The sequence below is a fragment of the Pristiophorus japonicus genome, chromosome 24 (assembly GCF_044704955.1).
Source record: "Pristiophorus japonicus isolate sPriJap1 chromosome 24, sPriJap1.hap1, whole genome shotgun sequence".
NCBI classification, from domain to species: domain Eukaryota; kingdom Metazoa; phylum Chordata; class Chondrichthyes; family Pristiophoridae; genus Pristiophorus; species Pristiophorus japonicus.
In genome coordinates, this window is record NC_092000.1 from 4,212,315 (window position 1) to 4,234,468 (window position 22,154).

The 22,154-nt window shown below is 47.0% G+C and overlaps 1 protein-coding gene across 1 annotated transcript in view; it reads left to right on the forward strand.

Annotated features, from left to right (window-relative positions):
- The window catches only part of LOC139238010 (voltage-dependent P/Q-type calcium channel subunit alpha-1A-like), a 587,825-nt gene that overhangs the window by 332,749 nt on the left and 232,922 nt on the right, over positions 1-22,154 (forward strand). The window contains 6 exon segments of the mRNA XM_070867408.1: positions 2,637-2,740; positions 13,064-13,179; positions 14,963-15,019; positions 16,735-16,824; positions 17,926-18,135; positions 19,798-19,910. Of these exon segments, the coding sequence (XP_070723509.1) occupies positions 2,637-2,740; positions 13,064-13,179; positions 14,963-15,019; positions 16,735-16,824; positions 17,926-18,135; positions 19,798-19,910 (690 nt within the window).

Sequence of the window (22,154 nt, forward strand, 5' to 3'; positions counted from 1 at the left end):
CATTTCGGACTGAGATGAGGAGAAACTTCTTCACTCAGAGAGTTGTTAACCTGTGGAATTCCCTGCCGCAGAGAGTTGTTGAGGCCAGTTCATTGGATATATTCAAGAGGGAGTTAGATATGGCCCTTACGGCTAAAGGGATCAAGGGGTATGGAGAGAAAGCAGGAAAGGGGTACTGAGGGAATGATCAGCCATCATCATATTGAATGGTGGTGCAGGCTCGAAGGGCCGAATGGCCTACTCCTGCACCTATTTGCTATGTTTCTATGTAATTGGACGGTCTCACAGGTGCAGTGTACAGGATCACAGTCACCAAATTACCATTGTCACGTGGAGGGATATGGCACCCAGACAGAGAACCAGTGCCTGAGCTGCATCATGAGTGTCAATTGGTTCCAGTTTTCCATATGAATTACATAAAATGTACAGGACAGAAGCAGGCCATTTGGCCCAACCGGTCCGTTCCGGTGTTACGTTCCACATGGAGCCTCCTCGCACCCTCTTCATCTCACCCCATCAGCAAAACCTTCCTTTCCTTTCTCCCTTGTGTTTATCCAGCTTCCCCTTATATGCCTCGAAACTATTCACCTCAACTACTCCCTGTGGTAGCAAGTTCCACTTTCTTTGGGTGAAGAGGTTTCTCCTCAATCCCCCATTGGGTTTATTAGTGACTATCTTATATTGATGACCCCTAGTTTTGCTCTCCCCTACAAGTGGAAACATTTTTTCGACATCCACCCTATCAAACACCTTCATCATTTTGAAAACTTCCTCGTGTTTTTTAAGGTGAGATCAACACTGGGACAAATGTGGATTGACCCAGGGCCGTCAGGGCTGGAAACATTGAGGAAGGGTACGTGAGAGACTAAGGCTTGGGAAAACCTCCTCTCCCCACACCCTCTCCCTTCCCTCCTATGCCCTCTCCGTGGGCCCAAATTTGGCTCCCCCCCCCCCGAGGTTTCTTCGGCGCACATACCTGAGGTGCGCCGACCTTTTGCTCTCAAAACGGCGCAGAAAATATATCGGCATCTTCTCCCCACTCTGTGGACCATCCTAGTGCTTGGTGTGGCGTGGCAATCACAGTGGGGGGGGGGGGGGCGGAGCTAGGGCCCTGCGCCCAATAGAGTGCCGGCAGCTGGTCTGCATGCGTAGTGGAGTGTTCGCGCATGCGCAGTCGCCCCTCCCATGATGATGATGATGATGCGCGGCTGCAGCGCAGGACCCAACGCGTCCCGCCCCTATCCCAGGCCGAGTGACCTGCCGCACAGGCCGGCTCGCTGCCTTCCCGCGTTGAGAGCTACAAGAAACAGGTTGGTGCGGGGAGACCTTTGCTCGGGGTGGGGGGGTGGGGGAAGAGCTTTGATCGGGTTGTGTGGGGGTCGGGGGGGGGGGGCAATGTAGAGAGTTTCTTTAAATGATTTCGAAAAAGAACAAGCTGCTCGAATTAGAAAAGTTGTCCCTGGACTGTCTGCTGATAAGAGCAGTAGGAAAGGCAGTCAGCACCATCAACATTCAACTGCAAACCATATAATAAACTGCAGAAATTCAGATTTGTGGATCTTAAAGCCAACCCAAGCTGAGCGATTACATTTATGAAGAGAAATGGCCCAGTGTGCATAATCCATATAAAGGTTACCTCGGACAGAACAGAGTGGCTTCGCTGACAAGAATTCCTTGGATGTAGATTTAGCCTCAAGGATTTGACTGTGTTTCAATATAACTTGATTTTCTGTGCTTGTGGTGTGTATTTTATTTTCCAATTTCACAGTACTGGTAGAATGATTAAAATAATGAAAGTAACAGATTACACTAATAATTGATTCATAAATGGTTTTATGAAACACTTTGTCTTCTGATAGAAATGATATTAAAAAGTGCATATTTTATGAAGTTTTATATAGTGGAATGTGTAAATTATGCAAAAGTTACAGTACAAGATCTGTATTAGTTGTTGTGAAGGTGTTTAGTGCTTTGCAAGGTCCTCTCTGCTTCCCTTCCCCCCTATCTCTGGCTACCTGCGCTGATTTCTTAACTCTCCGCAAGGGTTTTCTGTGCGGCCACAAGTGGCTACATACGCTGGCCTAAGTTAGTTTGGAGCAACTATTAGCTGTCCAAACTGGCTTAAATGGCCAAAAGTGGCTGGTAACGCCCCCTTTTGAAAAAAAAACTAAACTATAAAAAATCCTAACTAACTCACTCACACTGGCGCAAATTGAATGTACAGAATGGGGATTTTTTAAGATACGCCAGAAAAATCAAGTTGCTCCAAAAAAAAGAACAACTCCTGGGAAAATGTGGGCCCCTAGTCTCCTCTCCTCTCACCATTCTCTTTCTCCCTCCTTTTCTTTCTCTTCTCCCGATTACTCCCCTCCTCGGTGAGGAAGACGAGCATGTGAACTGGTGTGTTCAGGATTTAGAAGGCAAAAGCGAGGAGTGATTAGAATTCAGAGGAGCGCTAATCATAGTGGTATATCGATAAAATATAGAGAAAGGAGTGTGCATATTTATGAGTATGCGTCTCCTACAGAGCTGGGAGAGGAGAACTGCTTAACTCTGACGCCGGAGAGGAGTGGGAATACGACTCCTGGGCTAATAGAAACCGACAGTTAATTTCATCTTTACTTTCTTCCTTTCAGAGCAATGATGCCTTAGGGAACACCTGGAACTGGCTGTATTTCATCCCCCTCATCATTATTGGCTCCTTTTTTATGCTGAATCTGGTACTTGGTGTCCTGTCAGGGTAAGTCACCCCCGGCCTGCCTTTATTTTGCTTTGCAAGAGTTAGCTCCTCGACTTCAATGTTTAAATCATTGTAAGATGTACCAGTTAATGAAAGCAAGCTCTTCCTATTTGCTGTGTGGTTTTACAAGGCAGGACATTTTGTTCCGTAATGGATATAGTCTTCTCCATATGTTTTGTGCAATTTTTTTCCCAGCCATCTTAGATCTGCTCGGCTTGGACACTTGGGTGATCACATGGTATGAGGGTAACACAAGACCACCTTACCTTCGTAAGTGCCGACGAGGAGGTTCTGAATTTAGTAGACTGAGTAGACTGGGTAGACTGGGTCTTTACTCGTTGGAGTTCAGAAGGATGAGGGGTGATCTTATAGAAACATTTAAAATAATGAAAGGGATAGACAAGATAGAGGCAGAGAGGTTGTTTCCACTGGTCGGGGAGACTAGAACTAGGGGGCACAGCTTCAAAATACGGGGGAGCCAATTTCAAACCAAGTTGAGAAGGAATTTCTTCTCCCAGAGGGTTGTGAATCTGTGGAATTCCCTGCCCAAGGAAGCAGTTGAGGCTAGCTCATTGAATGTATTCAAATCACAGATAGATAGATTTTTAACCAATAAGGGAATTAAGGGTTACGGGGAGTGGGCGGGTAAGTGGAGCTGAGTCCACGGCCAGATCAGCCATGATCTTGTTGAGTGGCGGAGCAGGCTCGAGGGGCTAGATGGCCTACTCCTGTTCCTAATTCTTATGTTCTTATGTAACTCTGCCTCTCTTCCTCAGGGAAATGCCATCATCTCCTCATGACAATCTGTTCAGGATAACCTGAACCAGGGACTGGGTGTATGGGCGTAGAACCTGCATTTTCTACTTCCATCTCCATTTCATGGGTCTGACCTTTAGTATTGTAACACTCCAGCTTTCAGAAACACAGCAGACCTCTTTACTGCAAACACATTTATGTTCTTAGAGTTCTGTGTTGCTTTTTGCATAAATGTTGTAGAATTTTGCTGTCAGTTATTTACCAATAAACTGTCTCCCTGGTCTGAAATGGGTTTGGAGCAAGTCCACCACATTGGTAGCATCATAGTGGAAAGGCCACAAGTATTGCTAGTGTATGAAACTGGTTGCAGAAGGGAGTGCCCCAACAAGAGATAACGCCTTAAGCAGAAAAGGGGACAAAACCAAGGGAGAAATATATGAGAGATTATAAAAATAGAGAACAGGCAGGCTGTGGTCCACCAAGGTGGCCAATCACGTGTTTTAGGGTAGCTGTCGAACATTTTAAGGATTGTTTGCAAGAGCAGATTTCACTGCATTTTTAGTTTGTTTATTTTTTTTTTTACCATTTTAAAAAAAAAATCCAGTGTTTCCCTGATCCATCAAGGAGACAGCTGTTTCCTCCAGTGAGTTGTCTGGAGATATTTAATCATGTTTAAGGGTGTTGGGCCCTGGAAGAAAGAAAGATAAATGAAACTGTCATCGGTGTGGTTCACATGAATAATTCATGTTGAATGAAACGTCTTGAGTTATAAGATCAGATGAAACTTTTACATTTGTGCTGAGGCTGCAAGGGATGCAGGGCTCAATTAGAGATGAGCAACCTCCGAATCCCTCTCGCCCCCTTTTACTTTTGTAGAATTCTGCTGGTGATTTGGGGACCTGTTGGAAGACCAATGGAAAGTAACTGCTTATTTTCGGAGCTTCTGACCTTCCAGAGTTGGATCCCAGATGCCATTATGTGACAAAAGCCTTGCTATTTATTTTCCAACATCAGGGCAGGAGCAGCATGAGCGTGGTATTGGCACCATGCTATCAAAGCAAGAGCACCTAGAAATGTGGGAGGAGTTAGGGCAAGCAGTGCTGTGTCAAAGGGCCATTAGAGACCCTCATTTTCCCATCATCCTCCATTCACTCCTGAAAGCATTGGCTTTTATTTATTCGTTCACGGGATGTGGGCGTTGCTGGCAAGGCCGGCGTTTATTGCCCATCCCCTAATTGCCCCTTGAGAAGGTGGTGGTGAGCCGCCTTCTTGAACCGCTGCAGTCCCGTGTGGTGAAGGTGCTCCCACAGTGCTGTTAGGGAGGGAGTTCCAGGATTGTGACCCAGCGACGATGAAGGAACGGCCGATATATTTCCAAGTCAGGATGGTGTGCGACTGGGAGGGGAACGTGGAGGTGGTGGTGTTCCCATGCGCCTGCTGCCCTTGTCCTTCTAGGGGGTAGAGGTCGCGGGTTTGGGAGGTGCTGCCGAAGAAGCCTTGGCGAGTTGCCGCAGTGCAGCTTGTAGACGGTGCACACTGCAGCCAGGGGGCGCCGATGGTGGAGGGAGTGAGTGTTGAAGGTGGCGGATGGGTTACCGATCAAGCGGGCTGCTTTGTCCTGGATGGTGTCGAGCTTCTTGAGTGTTGTTGGAGCTGCACTCATCCGGGCAAGTGGAGAGTGTTCCATCACACTCCTGACTTTTGCCTTTTAGATGGTGGGAAGGCTTTGGGGAGTCAGGAAGTGGGTCACTCATTGCAGAATACCCAGCCTCTGACCTCTTCTTATAGTCCTTTTTAGGTGGCTGGTCCAGTTAAGTCAGTGGTGACCCCCAGGATGTTGATGGTGGGGGATTCGGCGATGGTAATGCCATTGGTGGTTGGACTCTCTCGTCTTGGAGATGGTCATTGCCTGGCACTTGGGTGGCGCGAATGTTACTTGCCACTTATCAGCCCAAGCCTGAATGTTGTCCAGGTCTTGCTGTATGCGGGCATGGATTGCTCCATTATCTGAGGAGTTGTGAATGGCACTGAACACTGTGCAGTCATCAGCGAACATCCCCACTTCTGACCTTATGACGGAGGGAAGGTCATTGATGAAGCAGCTGAAGATGGTTGGGCCGAGGACACTGCCCCGAGGAACTCCTGCAGCGATGTCCTGGGCTGAGATAATTGGCCTCCAACAACCACAACCATCTTTCAATTGTAACCGCCCAATTAGTCCCTGGCTGAGATCAACTAACCCAATACAAACTGTAGGCTAGGCAGCATCTGTGGAGACAGAAACAGAGTTCATGTTTCAGGTCGATGACTTTTCGTCAGAACAAACTGCGGATCGAATTTCTGAACAGTGTTCTTAACCACTAAATCATGAGGTCACCTCCACTGATTTATAGATCTACACTTCCTCCACTAAATGGGAACTCGGTGAAAATTGTGGCGATGCACTTCCCATCCACCACCATTTCTGCATGGGTTGCCCAGGTATTCGCCTGTTTCAAGTGGGAGCCTATTTGTAATATACTGATCAGAATCGTATTAAACGCCTCGGACTCCAACACAATTCTGAGATGCTAATGGTAAAAGCATACACTGTGCACACACCGCCCATTGGCACCTGTTGTTCAGCGACCAAAGCAGCGATGCTGAAAGGCCACTCAGGATAAGCTAAGTTTTTCTTTTCTTTTAAGATTTCTGTGGGGTCAGAAGTGGCATAACCCCACAAAATCTTCCAGTCCGTCCCCCCTACAATTCCCTACCACCCTTCCCCTAAGGATAAAATGTCCGCTTCGGCTTTCGGAGGTGTCCAGAGAGATTTATGTGTCCTAGTACAAGAAACACAGAGAATTAGCGCGCAGGTGCAGCAAGCTATTTGGAAGGCAAATGGCATGTTGGCCTTTATTGTGAAGTACAAAAGTAAGGAAGTCTTGCTACAATTGTACAGGGCTTTGTTAAGACCACACCTGGAGTACTGTGCACAGTTTTGGTCCCTTATCTGAGAAAGGTCATACTTGCCTTAGAGGCGGTGCAGCAAAGGTTCCCTTGGTTGATCCCTGGGATGAGAGGACAGTCTTATGAGGAGAGATTGAGTCGATTGGGCCTATACTGTCTGGAGTTTAGAAGAATGAGAGGTGATCTCATTGAAACACATAAGATTCTGAGGGGGCTTGACAGGGTAGATTCAGGGAGGATGTTTTCCCCCGGGCTGGGGAGTCTAGAACCAGGGGGGTCACAGTCTCAGGATAAGGGGTCGGCCATTTAGGACTGAGACGAGGAGGAATTTCTTCACTCAGAGGGTGGTGAATCTTTGGAATTCTCTGCCCCAGAGGATTGTGGAGGCTCAGTCTTTGAGTATATTCAAGGCTGAGATCGATAGATTTTTGGACTCTCGGGGTATCAAGGGATATGGGGATCGGAGAGTGGAGTTGAGGTCGAAGATCAGCCGTGATATTAAATGGCGGAGCAGGCTCGAGGGGCTGTATGGCCGACTCCTGCTCCTATTTCTTATGTTCTTATGGCTTGGTGTCAGAGCTGCCAGAATGTACAGACCCCTCAGCTTGTAGCTTGCTGGCAATGTTAAAATGTGGCTTGGGCCTCCCCCAGGGACTCTGAATGGGGGAACAAGCACTCCTGGCATCACCCACCTGGAATCCACACAAAGTTCAAATTGATCCCATGGGGTTTTATAATCATGCATAAATGTGCTTATTCCCAAGGGGTTCTTTTGCATTCATCGAGGGCACTAAGGGACTAATACCGTACATCTTGGTGAAGTGTACTGATATTTAAAATATTACGTGTGAGTGAAATTGTATCGACCGCTCACCAAGAAGCAGTGGTGTGGAACAGCAGAGATGATTCGATCAATTTGATCAATTGAGGTTAGCAGGCTGCTAATGTTTCATTAAGTTCATCTGATCAATAAGCAGTTGAACTGGTGACCTGATTGCCGCCTGACAATGTAACAAATCTGAGCAACTTCGGTTGTTGCGAAGTCACCGTTTGGTGGTTTCTTTGCCAATTATTCTTTTGACAACTGTAGTCAATGAAGTGAAGATCCTGTTAATGGGTCAACCATCCGTGATAACCAGCTTTAATCCCGGCTTAGGAACATAGGGCCCAAGTTTCAGCTCGAGTTGCTCTTATCTTTTTGGAGCAACCCGTTTAGTATGGAGTATCTTCGAAATTGAAATTCTCGGCACTTAGTTTGCTCCAGTTCTAGTTAGTTAGAATAGTTTCGTTTTAGTACAGTTTATTTGTCAGAAGGGGGCGTTACCAGCCATTTACCCCTGTTTTGCAAGTTTAGGCAGTGAAAAGTTACTCCAAACTAACTTAGAACGGAGTAAGTGTCAATTTTTGCACGTTCAGAAAAACCTTGCCTACACTTTAGAAGTTAGGCGCAGGTAGCCAGAGATGCCGGGGGAAGGGAAGTTAGAGGGAAGTTAGGGGATTTTCCAAAGCATGAAACACTTCACTTTTACCAATAAAGAGCCATCATCAATAATAAATGATAAATAATCAATAAATCAACCAATAACTTAATCAGTCAAAAAAAAAATTAAAAGTTTCTACTCAATTACTGCAGCACCGGGAGCCCTCCAACAGCCTGCAAAGAGGTGTTCAGGCGGAGCCCGCCACCAAAGAGCTGCTGGTTGGGTGGGCCCCGCCACCAAGGCGGTAAGGGCAGGCAGGCCACTCGGCCCGGGATAGGGGCGACGTTCCTTCGGCCAGGGATCGGGTTGCCCGGAGACAGGACGCGCTGGGAGGGGCCAGAAGCTACTGCGCACGCGTTTTGGCGCAGGGCTGTAGCTCCGCCCCCAGCTGCTCGTGCTGCGCTGCGTTGACTGTGAATCAGTCCTGCTGGACTCGGAGAATCGCGAGGTAAGTTTTAGGCGCTTTTGTTATTCTAAGAAAATAGGCGGGCCTCTGGGAGTGCGCCGTTCTGGGAGGACATCCGAAACTTGGGCCCAGGAGGAGGCTATTCTCGGGTGGAGTAAAGAAGTTTCACCTCATCTCAGACCTCCACAGAGCTGTGGTGGCTCAGTCATTGAGTATATTCAAGACAGAGGTCGATACATTTTGGGGAACAAAGGGAATTAAGGGATATGGGGATAGTGCGGGAAAGTGGAGTTGAGGTCGAAGATCAGCCATGTTGAATGGCGGAGCAGGCTCGAGGGGCCGAATGGCCGACTCCTGCTCCTAATTCTTATGTTATGTTCTTATTCAGCCCTTTGAGCCTGCTCTGCCATTCAACTCCATATACCTGCCTTTGCCCCGTATCCCTCAATACCTTTGGTTAACAGAATGGTCTCCTCCTGTTCCTATGTTCCTAAGCAGGGATTAAAGCTGGTTATCACGGATGGTTGCTCCATCAACAGGATTAACAATTGATCGAGCATCAATTGCCGTTTGCAGAAGAGAGTTCCAAACTTCTACCACTCTTTGTGTGTAGAAGTGTTCATTAATTTCACTCCTGAAAGGTCTGGCTCTAATGTTTAGACTGTGCCCCCTAGTGCTAGACTCCCCAACCAGCGGGAATAGTTTCTCTCGATCTACCTTATCTGTTCCTTAATATCCTGAATATCTTGCTCTTTGTTGAGTCAGCTAACTTTAGCCAGTGTGAACAGGTGACTTCACCGTCCCTCAGTTGGGGAGGGGAAAGACCAGATAGGGTTCCAGACTCTGATCACCATCCAATGACCTTGGATGCAAATATGTGACTGTGAGTTTGGAGTAAGTCTGGGCTCAGCTGTGATGTCCCGCGAGGCAAAATAACTTGCCAACCTTCACTAATTAACTTTCCACAACTGGGAAAAGTACCAGCAACCAGCACCCCGTGATCTGTACCTTCGTAGGCAGTCCCTCGAAGCGAGGATGACTTGCTTCCACGCCAAAAAGGGATGAGTTCACAGGTGTTTCAATGAAGGACCTAATATTCCAGATCCCGAACTACATCCTGAAGGGTGGAAGATGCCTGTGGGTGGATTTTTTTAACGTGGGGTGACCGTTGCACACCAGCCACCACATGGGCTTGACAGAGCTAGGTCTTGGTCCAGTGGCAAGGGTTAACCAGGACGACTGGAGACCAGCTCTGCTGCACGGACCCAGTGCGCACACATATCGCACAGTGTGGGCTGGGCCCGTGCTGCCCCTGGGCCCACGCCTCTTCTGGGCCCCGACCTCACGCCTCTCCTGGACCCCGATCATATCGTTCTACAATCTCTCGCCGCTCCTTCGCCCCGACCTCACCGCTCCTCTGCTGTTTGACGCTTCTCCTGCTGTACCTGCCCACGCTCCAATCAGCGACCTGAATTTTCGTGACATTCAATCCAGTCGCCCTTCTTCAAGTTGTCGTCCTCTAGCGCCAGCTCGCGCTGCTCCCTAAAGTGGCATGCCTCCATGTTAGTCCTGGGCCGCTGCACCTCCGCTCCTTTTATGGCCCCGACCTGCGGTTGGTGGTTTCTCGCGGGTCGGGGCCTCCATGCAAGGGTCAGTGGCTGCAGGAGAGGAGGGGGAAAATGCAACACTTACAGAGAAAAGGTTTTACAGAAGTGTACAATCTTAACAGACAAGTTCTCATTACTAAGTCCATGTACATCAGTTAGCGTGCAGTTGGGTGATCTCTCCCAAGTTATGGAGATCCCTCTTGCCCTTGCAATCGGGTCCCTCCCTAAACCCTTCACTTTGCCATATTTCTTCCCACTTTCAAACGCTTCCTCAAAACCAAATTTTTCAGCAATGCCTGATCGCCTCCCCCCACCCGCTTCCCAACTCTGCTGCATTGTGCAGATCCCCTTGCAAAAACACCTTAGGATGTTTCATCGCGTTAAGGGGAGAATTCTCCTTCACGATCCAGCCTGAAATCGAATGCATTAGTAATGGCCGCACAGCTGTCTGGAGATCCCACGCAGCTGACTCACTGGCTATTAAATGGAACAAAGGCGCATGCGTGGAGTTTTGGTTGGGCCACGCAGCCCATTAAAGGGACCGCTCGACCCAAAAGAAATTAGAGGGGACGTTACTTGGAAGCTGTACTTTTTTTCCCAGACATTTTATTTCAAGAAACCAAACATTATAAGCAAACAGGTTATAAGTTAAAACAAGAAAAATTGGCAAACATTTAACAATCAATGGTCCAGGTATAAATTTTCAAAAATGTTATTTTTTTTACAAAAGTGAAAAATCGTACACTGATGCATTTCATCATCATAGGCAGTCCCTCGGAATCGAGGAAGACTTGCTTCCACTCCCAAAGTGAGTTCTCTGGTGGCTGAACAGTCCGATACGAGAACCCCAGATCCTGTTACAGGTGGGACAGACATTCGTCGAGGGAAGGGGTGGGTGGGGCTGGTTTGCCACGCGCTCCTCCCACTGCCTGCGCTTGGCCTCTTCACGCTCTTTGCCTCGAGACTCGAAGAGCTTAACTTAAGTTGTACTGATGCATTTACAAGTGGCCTAATTGTACATATTTGCATAGCAATTTAACATTCTTCAGGTCCCATGGGATGGGGCAGCACAGCTGGATTATGCAGGAAGGAGCTATCAAACTCCTTCCAGGGTTTTTTTTCCAAGGTGAGGACATATACAGCTTGGAACCACTGGTGGTGGTCTGTGTTCTGAGTGGCATAAACCCATCCCTCCCACTGTTGGTGTGTGATGTGGGATCTGTTAGAGGGAGCTCTGTTGTACAGAAGAAGGAGAATGCTTGATATTTTCCCAGCTCTGGACAGACTCCATTCCTCGCACACACTGACTGGCCCATGTCCTCAGAAACCTAATGGTTGGAACCCACCTCTAGAGCTTTGGGCCTTGCTCTCCTCTGCTAAAACTGTTCACTGCTCCAGCATCATCCCTGAAATGAAAAATAGCCTTTGGCTTCTTTTCTTCACTACCAGCTGTCTCCTTGGAGAGGGCGCTCTATCACGAGCCTCCAGTTGTGTGGGAATGTGCACAGTGCATCCCGTTTTGGCACTTTGAGATGACCTGAGGATAGGAAAGGTGCTATCAGCATGCAAGAGCTTGCTTTCTTTATAAAACAATGACTAGCCATGAGCAATGCTGCATGAGATTTAATAAAAGATATATATTACAATTGTTTTGTAATAAAAATTAATTTCACAATAGTCTATGACTCTGCAGTGACTGCTCCTGTGCAGTCTCGCTGAGTCTGCGATTAAATTTTCCATTTACCGTGGTAAAAATATGCTTGCTTGAAGATATTTTGTAAAGGTGACATCAGACAGGATCAAATGATTAAAAAAAATTACATTATGAGAGTTTTAAAAATGTGGTTCTTTTGAAAAATTGAATTACCGTCATACACAGAGGTATATACAGTAGCTATGCTAAGGTCGTTTTGCATATAACATGCACATTTCCACCCACAGAAATAATCAATTCACTTCAGTGTTATATAAGAAATGAATCTCTTCACCTCCGGTGACTTAAACTAGTTGTACTTAATGAGCTCAAGTTCCCTTCTTCATGAGCACTCAATACTCTCTGTATCTCTGGGCCACAATTTGTAGCCTGCCTGGCTGAGCTGGGGTTCAGTTGCCTCTTATCATGTTTTACAGAAAAAGAAGGCAAGGGAATGTTGTTAGGAGTCAGGGTTATCTCCGCTTCCACCCTGATAGAACTATTGGTCCAACAATTATTTTTCTCTTCACTTGGAAACTGTTCACTGTGGCACAGTTGAATCAAGCAAGAGTTTAACAACCACCCCTCAATATTCAACAGCATTCCCATCACCGAATCCCCCACCATCAACATCCTGGGGGTCATCATTGACTAGAACCTTAACTGGACCAGCCACATAAATACTGTGGCTACGAGAGTGGGTCAGAGGCTGGGTATTCTGCGGCGAGTGTCTCACCTCCTGACTCCCCAAAGCCTTTCTACAAGACACAAGTCAGGAGTGTGATAGAACACTCTCCATTTGCCTGGATGAGTGCAGCTCCAACAACACTCAAGAAGCCCGACACCATCCAGGACAAAGCAGCCCGCTTGACTGGCACGCTACCCACCACCTTCAACATTCACCCCCTCCACCACCAGCGCCCCCTGGCTGCAGTGTGCACCGTCTACAAGATGCACTGCAGCAACTCGCCAAGGCTTCTTCGGCAGCACCTCCCAAACCCGCGACCTCTACCCCCTAGAAGGACAAGGGCAGCAGGCGCATGGGAACACCACCACCTCCACGTTCCCCTCCCAGTCACACACCATCCTGACTTGGAAATATATCGGCCGTTCCTTCATCGTCGCTGGGTCACAATCCTGGAACTCCCTCCCTAACAGCATTGTGGGAGTACCTTCACCACACGGACTGCAGCGGTTCAAGAAGGCAGCTCACCACCACCTTCTCAAGGGGCAATTAGGGGATGGGCAATAAATGCCGGCCTGGCCAGCGATTCCTGGGAATGAGCATTAAAAAAAATTCAGGCCCACATCAATGCTGCAGTGTTGTGAATTCCTGGGACTGTCTCTTGAACAAGATATTGGATGGATTGTGGTCCTTAACAATAGTTTACTATCACTGCTCTAACAGGTACTGGGAAATGTTTGTTGCAGGGAGTTTGCCAAAGAGAGAGAGAGGGTGGAAAACAGACGTGCATTCCTAAAACTGAGGAGACAGCAGCAGATTGAGAGGGAGTTGAATGGCTATCTGGAGTGGATTTGTAAAGCAGGTAAGTGTGGGACTCGAACAAGACAACTAGGTTAAGCTGGGATTTACCAAAAGATAAGAGTCACGTAACATAATCATACAAAGGATATTATTGCCTTTGAGAGGGTACGGAGGTGAAGTTGGCAGGTCAAGTTGGGAAGACTGTTAAAAATGCAGACTGGATCCTTGGCTTTATAGATAGAGACAGAGAGTACAAAAGCAAGGAAGTTATGCTAATCCTTTATTAAATTACTGGTTAGGCCCCAGCTGGAGTAATGTGTCCCATTCTGGGCACCACATTTTAGGAAGAATTTGATGCGGAGGAGATTTACCAGAACGGCACCAGTGACTTCAGTTATATGAAGAGACTGGATAAACTGGGATTATTCTCATTAGAGCAGAGAAGGTAATTGAGGTGTTCAAAACGATGAAGGTTTTGATAAAGTAGATAGGGAGAAATTGTTTCCACTGGCAGAAGGGTCGGTAACCAGGGGGCACGGAATTAATACAATTGGCAAAAGGACCAGAGCGGAGCTAGAGATTTTTTTAACGCAGCGAGTTGTTGTGATCGGGAACGCGCTGCCTGAAAGGGCGGTGGGAGCAGATTCAATAGTGACTGTCAAAAGGAAATTGGAGAGATACTTGAGAAGGAAAGTTTTGCAGGGTTATGGGGAAAGAGCGAGGCAGTGGGACTAATTGGACAGCTCTACCAAAGAGCCGGCTGAGCACGATGGGACAAATGGCCTCCTTCAGTTCTGTATAATTCTATTGTCTGTGCATCTGAAATCTAAGTTCTGATGAAAGGAAGTTGGACTTATTCTCTTTCAAAAACAGAAGATTTCAAGTTGATTTGAAGTTTTCAAGATTATGAAGGGAATTGACAAAAGTTGATGGAAGTAAATTGTTCGCTATGGTCATGGGTTCAAATATCAGCAATAAGTAAAGTCCCATAGTTTTTTTTTTAACACAGCAGGGAATAATAGATTTGTCGTAAAAACAGAAATTGCTGTAAACACTTAGCCGGTCAGGCAGCATCTGTGAAGAGAGAAACAGTTAACGTTAGATTTGTAGAATAAGTTACCATGGAAGATGACTTTGCAGTAATTCACACAGGGTGGTGATCACCGATTTAACCTCTGCATGGGCAAGTTGGTCGAGTCTTGAGCAGCATTTAGCAGCAGTTAGGCTGTCCATCACACACCCCCACCCTGCACTTTTCACATCTCTTGCTCCCCTGCATGGGAGCGGGGGAAGAGAGAAAGCAGTCAAAGAGAAGAGCGACAGCAAAACAGCAAAGAGTAAAAATCGAAATGTAGGAGGAGAAGTAGACTTGTCTTTCTGCGGACTTACCACTACTGTGGGGCAGAAGGAGCCTGAGAAAAGCCCAGGTTACAGTGCTGTAAGAACCACTGAATCAGATCCGACAATTAGCCTGTGCAGCCTGCAGCATCAGCGTGTGGGCAGGGCATACCTGTTGTGCAATTCTGATGTCTCTACCATCATGTTGTTGGTGGCTGCACCCATGGTGGTCGTTGGAAGGAATTACTGAGCCTGACAGCTGATTAACGTCAATACAGATACCGGCATTAATCCAGAGGGCAGAACTTGTTTGAAGATATCACATAATTAACAGCAATTCCTGTCCAACTTCCCAGAACGCAAATAAATCTTTAATCTACTCTTTGCAGGAAATCTGTTCTCTGTACATGTAAGACATATATATATATTTTAAGACACATATTGCAGAGCCTTTCATCATATTCCCATCTTTTTTTTCCTGTTATTTGACTATTCATTCCATACAGAGGAGGTGATACTGGCAGAGGAGGAGACTGACACGGAGGAGAAATCACCCTTTGATGGTAAGACTTTGTTTTAAAGGGACAGATCCTCTTCACTTAGCAAAAGCTGCATACTGGGACCCACTTGGATAATAATTAAGGTTTGAAAGGATAGTTATGGTCAGCCTTCATTGCTGGCATGAAACATTCCCAAATCAGATGTAGCATAGCTAGATGCAGTCTCTTGCACTGTGCCCCAAAGATACAACTCCAACCTTGGCTCAATGATCTCCACTGCACCAGTGTTTCCACATCCCCCCAGCAGCCATTATATAGGCCTGTTTGTCTGAAATGGACCATCTCGTCAAGCCCTTTTACAAAACACCAAATTGGTCAGGAAATTTAGAACTGGGTGTCTCTGGGAGTGCGTAAGTATTTACGGGAATTTCCAAGAGTGTCACTTTTTACAGGGAATCTCTGCAAGTGTGTCAGTATTTACAGGGGGTCTCAAGAGTGTGTCAGAATTTCCAGGGATACCCCGAGAGTGTGTCAATATTTGCAGTGAGTCTCTGGGAGTGTGTCAGTATTTGCAGTGAGTCTCTGGGAGTGTGTCATTATTTGCGGTGAGTCTCTGGGAGTGTGTCAGTATTTGCAGTGAGTCTCTGGGAGTGTGTCAGTATTTGCAGTGAGTCTCTGGGAGTGTGTCAGTATTTGCAGTGAGACCCTGGGAGTGTGTCAGTATTTGCAGTGAGACCCTGGGAGTGTGTCAGTATTTGCAGTGAGTCTCTGGGAGTATGTCAGTATTTGCAGTGAGTCTCTGGGAGTGTGTCAGTATTTGCAGTGAGACCCTGGGAGTGTGTCAGTATTTGCAGTGAGTCTCTGGGAGTGTGTCAGTATTTGCAGTGAGACCCTGGGAGTGTGTCAGTATTTGCAGTGAGTCTCTGGGAGTGTGTCCGTATTTGCAGTGAGACCCTGGGAGTGTGTCAGTATTTGCAGTGAGACCCTGGGAGTGTGTCAGTATTTGCAGTGAGTCGCTGGAGTGTGTCCGTATTTGCAGTGAGACCCTGGGAGTGTGTCAGTATTTGCAATGAGACCCTGGGAGTGTGTCAGTATTTGCAGTGAGTCTCTGGGAGTGTGTCAGTATTTGCAATGAGACCCTGGGAGTGTGTCAGTATTTGCAGTGAGTCTCTGGGAGTGTGTCAGTATTTGCAGTGAGATCCTGGGAGTGTGTCAGTATTTGCAGTGAGTCTCTGGGAGTGTGTCAGTATTTGCAGTGAGACCCTGGGAGTGTGTCAGTATTTGCAGTGAGACCCTGGGAGTGTGTCAGTATTTGCAGTGAGACCCTGGGAGTGTGTCAGTATTTGCAGTGAGTCTCTGGGAGTGTGTCAGTATTTGCAGTGAGACCCTGGGAGTGTGTCAGTATTTGCAGTGAGACCCTGGGAGTGTGTCAGTATTTGCAGTGAGACCCTGGGAGTGTGTCAGTATTTGCAGTGAGACCCTGGGAGTGTGTCAGTATTTGCAGTGAGTCTCTGGGAGTGTGTCAGTATTTGCAGTGAGTCTCTGTGATTGTGTTGATACTTTTGAAGGGTCTCCAGAAGTCTATTAGTATTTGCAGGGGTCCCTGGTAGTGTCAAGCTTTGCAGTATGACCCATAGAGAAAGTTTTAAACATTATGGCAAAAAGCTAATTTCCTTCTTTTAAGGGTCAGGTTTCTCTTTGGAAAATTAAGCAATTCCGCCCCATCTCATTCATTCTCTCTCTCTCTCTATCTGTCGTTTGCTGTCTGTTCTTTCCAGCTATGAGGAGAGGAACAATAAAAAAGAGTAAAACTGATTTGCTGAATCCTGAAGAGGGTGAGGACCACCTAGCAGATATCTCCTCTGTCGGTGAGTGTTTTATATAGTGCTGCTGTCAGTATGGATTTGCAGTAGGAAATGTGACAAACACTGTGAAAGCTGTTTTGAAGCTCTCCAATGGCTCCATTGCGAAAATGCAATGTGGAATTGAGCAGACAGAGCAGTAAGGTCGCAGATTCGATCCCAGGTTTGTACCGAACGGGGCTGGTCTCAATCGGAGCAGCAGTAAGGGAGTCTGCACCATGCTCAGCCACGATTCCTGCTCCGTTGACTGCTGTTGTCAAGGTTCTTACATGGAGAACAGATGAGGCACTGGAGGCTGGCTGGTTAAACAGCTGCCACTCGTAGAGTCCCCATTATTCTAATTATCCTGTCCCTCCCTGATCAATTTTAACTTTGGCTAAATTGCCCATCTCATCTCCACTGATGCATCAAGTGACATTGCAGAACAGTGACTAATGCTCTTGAACTATAAAAAATATTCATTTAAGTGAAGTATTTTTCTTATTGCAACCATCATGGTTTGGGTTTCCTCAGTAACTTGGTTAAATACATCAGACTAGAAAATTCACCTCGGGCAGTGGCACCACATGGATGGTATGGACTCGGTCGCCCGTTACATGCAGCGCCTGGTATTCAGTACCAATGCAGTCAGTGCCAGGCTCTGCATATAATAGGCGGCCAATCTGATACCGCCTGTTTTGCGCCACTGCCCAAGACAAATTTCTAGGCCGTCATCTGGGGTGATACTGAGCCAGGAAGAGCACAGGTTCCACACCAGGCCTTTGCTGAATTTGCTGACCTCAGTCAGGGACTAAGGAGGGGCAAGGAATCGTCCAGGGATTACCACTCTTGATCGTTGCAGAAATCTGCACAGGTTGTCAACTTAGTGTGGGGGTAGAGTTAGACTTGATTCTGCCCCGTAGTTGAATAGCTTGCTCATGAAGATTGGCTACTGATTGAACAGTTGCCAGTCCTCACCAAACTGTACTGCAGCACAAGGCAACAGCTTCAGGAGAGGAGAGAGGAAAAACTGGGAAAACCGGAGCGTGGTCAAAATCAGAAATGTTGATGGATGCACTAATCTGATCTTTTTATTAAATGGCTGTCTGTTGTTTTCTTCTGGAACAGGATCTCCATTTACGCGAGCAAGTATTAAAAGTGCCAAACTTGAGGGTTCTTCATTTTTCCGTAAGAAGGAAAGACGGTTTCGCTTCTTCGTTCGACGGGTAGTGAAAACTCAGGCCTTTTACTGGACTGTCCTTAGTCTGGTAGCACTCAACACCTTGTGTGTAGCAATTGTACACTACAAACAGCCAGACTGGCTCTCCGACTTCCTCTGTGAGTGTCTCAGTAAGACATTCCTCCATGTTGTGCATTCGAGTCTTCTTCTTTCCTGTGGTAGTAACAAAGCAAACCAAATGTCAATATCTAAGTCAAGCGTCCCTGGCCAAAGCTTGCGATGTAGCAGGGTGGATATCTTGTAGGCTGCCTGTGAATTCCCTCTGAGGGCAGAGCTCAGTGATGTGCTCCAGGGTCTGACTAGGAGCTCCACAGTCGCATGAAGGTGATGCTTTAATCTTCCACCTATGGGGAAGGTGGCCGGTTCATTAGAGTGAAGGAAGGGGGCCAGGGTCAGACTGCATCATGACTTAGATAAAGATCGAAAGGGTAGTAGCACCTTGTGTAAAATATCATCTGCACCTGTTCCAAGGAGCTAAAACCTCAAAGCACAGTCCTGTTTGAATGGTTCATTTCAGTACACACTATAATTAATTAGAAGTTTGAGTTATGCTGTTAACAAAATGTCGTTGAATTTTTAACCTTCCCAGGACCTGCCGTTTAAGGGGTTACAAGGGCACGCAGAAGGCGGTAATTTTAATGAGGCTGGGCCTGTGTGCCTTCGGACTCTAGGGCAACTCACTGTGGACCGATTATACAGAGTCCCTGCAGGAATAGCGCATCCTGCATATATTGTCGCAGGAAAAAGACTGTATAATATGCTCTGTAGAACAATGCGCCCTATATATAATAGTAGAATCATGCACCCTGCATATTTATAGTAGACTAGCACTCTTATATATGTTATGTAACAAAGCATCATCTATATATTACAGTAGAATAACGCACTCTGCAGATATTAGAATCATGGAATCACAGAACGGTTCCAGCACAGGAGGCCATTCGGCCCATCGAGCCCGTGCCGGCTCTCGGCAAGAGCACTTCAGCCAGTCCCACTCCCCCGCCCTTTCCCCGTAACCCTGCACATTCTTTGTCCTTCAGGCACTTATCCAACTCCCTTTTGAAAGCCACGATTGAGTCTGCCTCCACCACCCTCTCAGGCAGCGCATTCCAGATCCTAACCACTCGCTGCGGGAAAACATTTTCCCTCATGTCGTCTTTGGTTCTTCTGCCAATCGCCTTAAATCTGTGTCCTCTGGTTCCCGACCCCTCCACCAATGGGAACAGTTTCTCTCTCTCTACTCTGTCTAGATCCCTCATGATTTTGAACACCTCGATCAAATCTCCTCTCAACCTTCTCTGCTCCAAGGAGAACAACCCCGGCTTCCTTAGTCTAGCCACATAACTGAAGTCCCTCATCCCATATTATAGTAGAATAATACATCTTGTATATATTTTATAGCAATAGCACATTTTGTATACATTAGGCCGGATTTGTGCAACCTGTACATTACAACAGAATGCATAATATCAAGGCGGCAGACCCTTGATATTTTATACAGGAATGGTATCCTCTGTATATATTTAGAAAAAATGCACTTTGTAGATATACATAGAAGACCTTGTGTATGTTATGTAATAATAGCAAACCCATATATATATATATATATTAATGAATATTGCAGCCTGTGTTTTTACTATAGAACTATGCAACCGATATGTGCAAATTCCTATGTTCCCATTTATAATGGAAGCCGCCTGCCATTGGTTGGATTATTTATGTCCCATATCTAACTGATTGTTTTTTTCCCTCCATTTCAGACTATGCAGAATTCATTTTCTTAGGACTCTTTATGTCAGAAATGTTTATAAAAATGTATGGGCTTGGAACTAGGCCTTACTTTCATTCTTCTTTCAACTGTTTTGATTGTGCGGTAAGTGGCTTGTAATAATTCCTCTCTAAGGCTTTTATTCTTGAGGTGGCCTGTGATGTCTGAGTTGGTGCATGCACTGCACAGTGTGGACCTGAGTTGGAGACCAGGAAAAACCTGGATTCAATGTCTAAGCTAGCGGGTCTCACAGTATGGGCTCACGCATGAAGAGTCGGAGGATGAGGTACTGGGACCTGCTGGTGCCTGCAAGCCAGATCCCAGGATGTACCAGCACGTTGAGGGGAGGAAGATGGGGAATGTCAGATGGGTTACTTTTATGAAAATGGGTTAGTTCCCAAACTGGCTGCTTTAGTCTATTGAAGAGTGGAGATGCTCAGTTGTGGAGATTTCTCTCTCTCACTGCAGCAAGCTTTGATTGCGATGAGCAGGGAGAAGAATTATTGTGGTCGCTGTCCGCAGCAACATTTTAAATATGTGCACAAAGACTTGCTCTGGTTGGTACTTGTAGTCAAAACATAAATTTGTTCAAGAAGAAACACCAATGGAGCAAAGCTTTATAAACGTATTTACAGTGTTGGCAGACTTCATGTGTAGGGACACGACAGCAAAGTATGATTCTGTCCTCAGCTAACACCCATTCATCTCATAGAATCATAGAAATTTACGGCACAGAAGGAGGCCATTCGGCCCATCGTGTCCGTGCCAGCCGACCAAGAGCTACCCAGCCTAATCCCACTTTCCAGCTCTGGGTCCATAGTCCTGTAGGTTACGGCACTTCAAGTGCACATCCAAGTACTTTTTTAATGTGATGAGGGTTTCTGCCTCTACCACCCTTTCAGGCAGTGAGTTCCAGACCCCCACCACCCTCTGGATGAAGAAAGTTCCCCTCCAATCCCCTCTAAACCTCCTACCCATTACTTTAAATCTATGGCCCCTGGTTATTGACCTCCCTGCTAAGGGAACTCGGTCCTTCCTATCCACTCTATCCGGGCCCCTCATAATTTTATACATCTCAATCAAGTCTTCCCTCAGCCTCCTCTGTTCCAAAGAAAACAACCCCAGCCTATCCAATCTTTCCTCATCGCTAAAATTCTCCAGTCCTGGCAACATCCTCGTAAATCTCCTCTGTACCCTCTCCAGTGCAATCACATCCTTCCTGTAATGTGGCGACCAGAACTGTACACAGCTGCCCAGGTGACCTGGAGTCACGAGGCAGCCCCGACCTGCGAGAGACCATCAGCAGCGCTCGGGGCCAGAAAAGGAGCGGCGAGCAGCAGCCGGGAGCGGTGTGGCAGTGTACCACGGCACGGTACAGCGCGAGCTGGTGCAGGAGAGCGACGGCAGCGAAGAGGGCGACTGGATTGGGAGTCATCAAGGTCCAGGTCGCTGATTGGAGCGTGGGCAGGTACAGCAGGAGCGGCGAGTGATCGTGGAGCTATGTGATCGGGGCTCAGGAGAGGCGTGAGGTCGGGGCCAGAGGATGGGTGGGCCCAGGGGGCAGCACGGGCCCAGCCCACACTGTGCGATATGTGTGGGCGCACTGGGCCCGTGCAGCAGAGCTGGTCTCCAGTCGTCCTGGTTAACCCTTGCCACTGGACCAAGACCTCGCTCTGTCAAGCCCGTGTGGTGGCTGGTGTGCAACGGCCACCCCATGTTAAAAAAATCCACCCACAGGCATCTTCCACCCTTCAGGATGTAGTTTGGGATCTGGAATATTCGGTCCTTCACTGAAACACTTGTGAACTCATCCCTTTTTGGCGTGGAAGCAAGTCATCCTCGCTTCGAGGGACCGCCTATGATGATGATGACACAGCTGTGGCCTAACTCGAGTTTTATACAGTTCCAGCATAACCTCCCGACTCTTATTATCCCTGCAGGGACCGTCGGGTAGTGATGTCCTCCCTCGTGACCAGAGCAGCTCTTTTCATTTCCATTCCGTCAGTGAATTGGAAATGAAAGACAGGTCAATGCTTTGGGTTTGACCATTGATGAGGACCCTGAAGCAGAATCACTTCTGATGAAGAGTCCCAGCAGAATTGTTAGCCTGTTTTTCTCATTCAGAAATAAAAACAGAAAACGCTGGAAATACTCATGAGGTCGGGGCAACATCTGTGGAGAGAGAAACAGAGTTAACGTTTCAGCTTGATGATCTTTCATTAGAACTTGAAAATGTCGGAGATGTAACAGATTTTAAGCAAGTGCAGGGACAAGGAAAGGTGGGAGGTGAGGCAGGAACAAAAGGTTACAATCTGAAATTCTTGAACTCACTGTTGAGTCTGGAAGGCT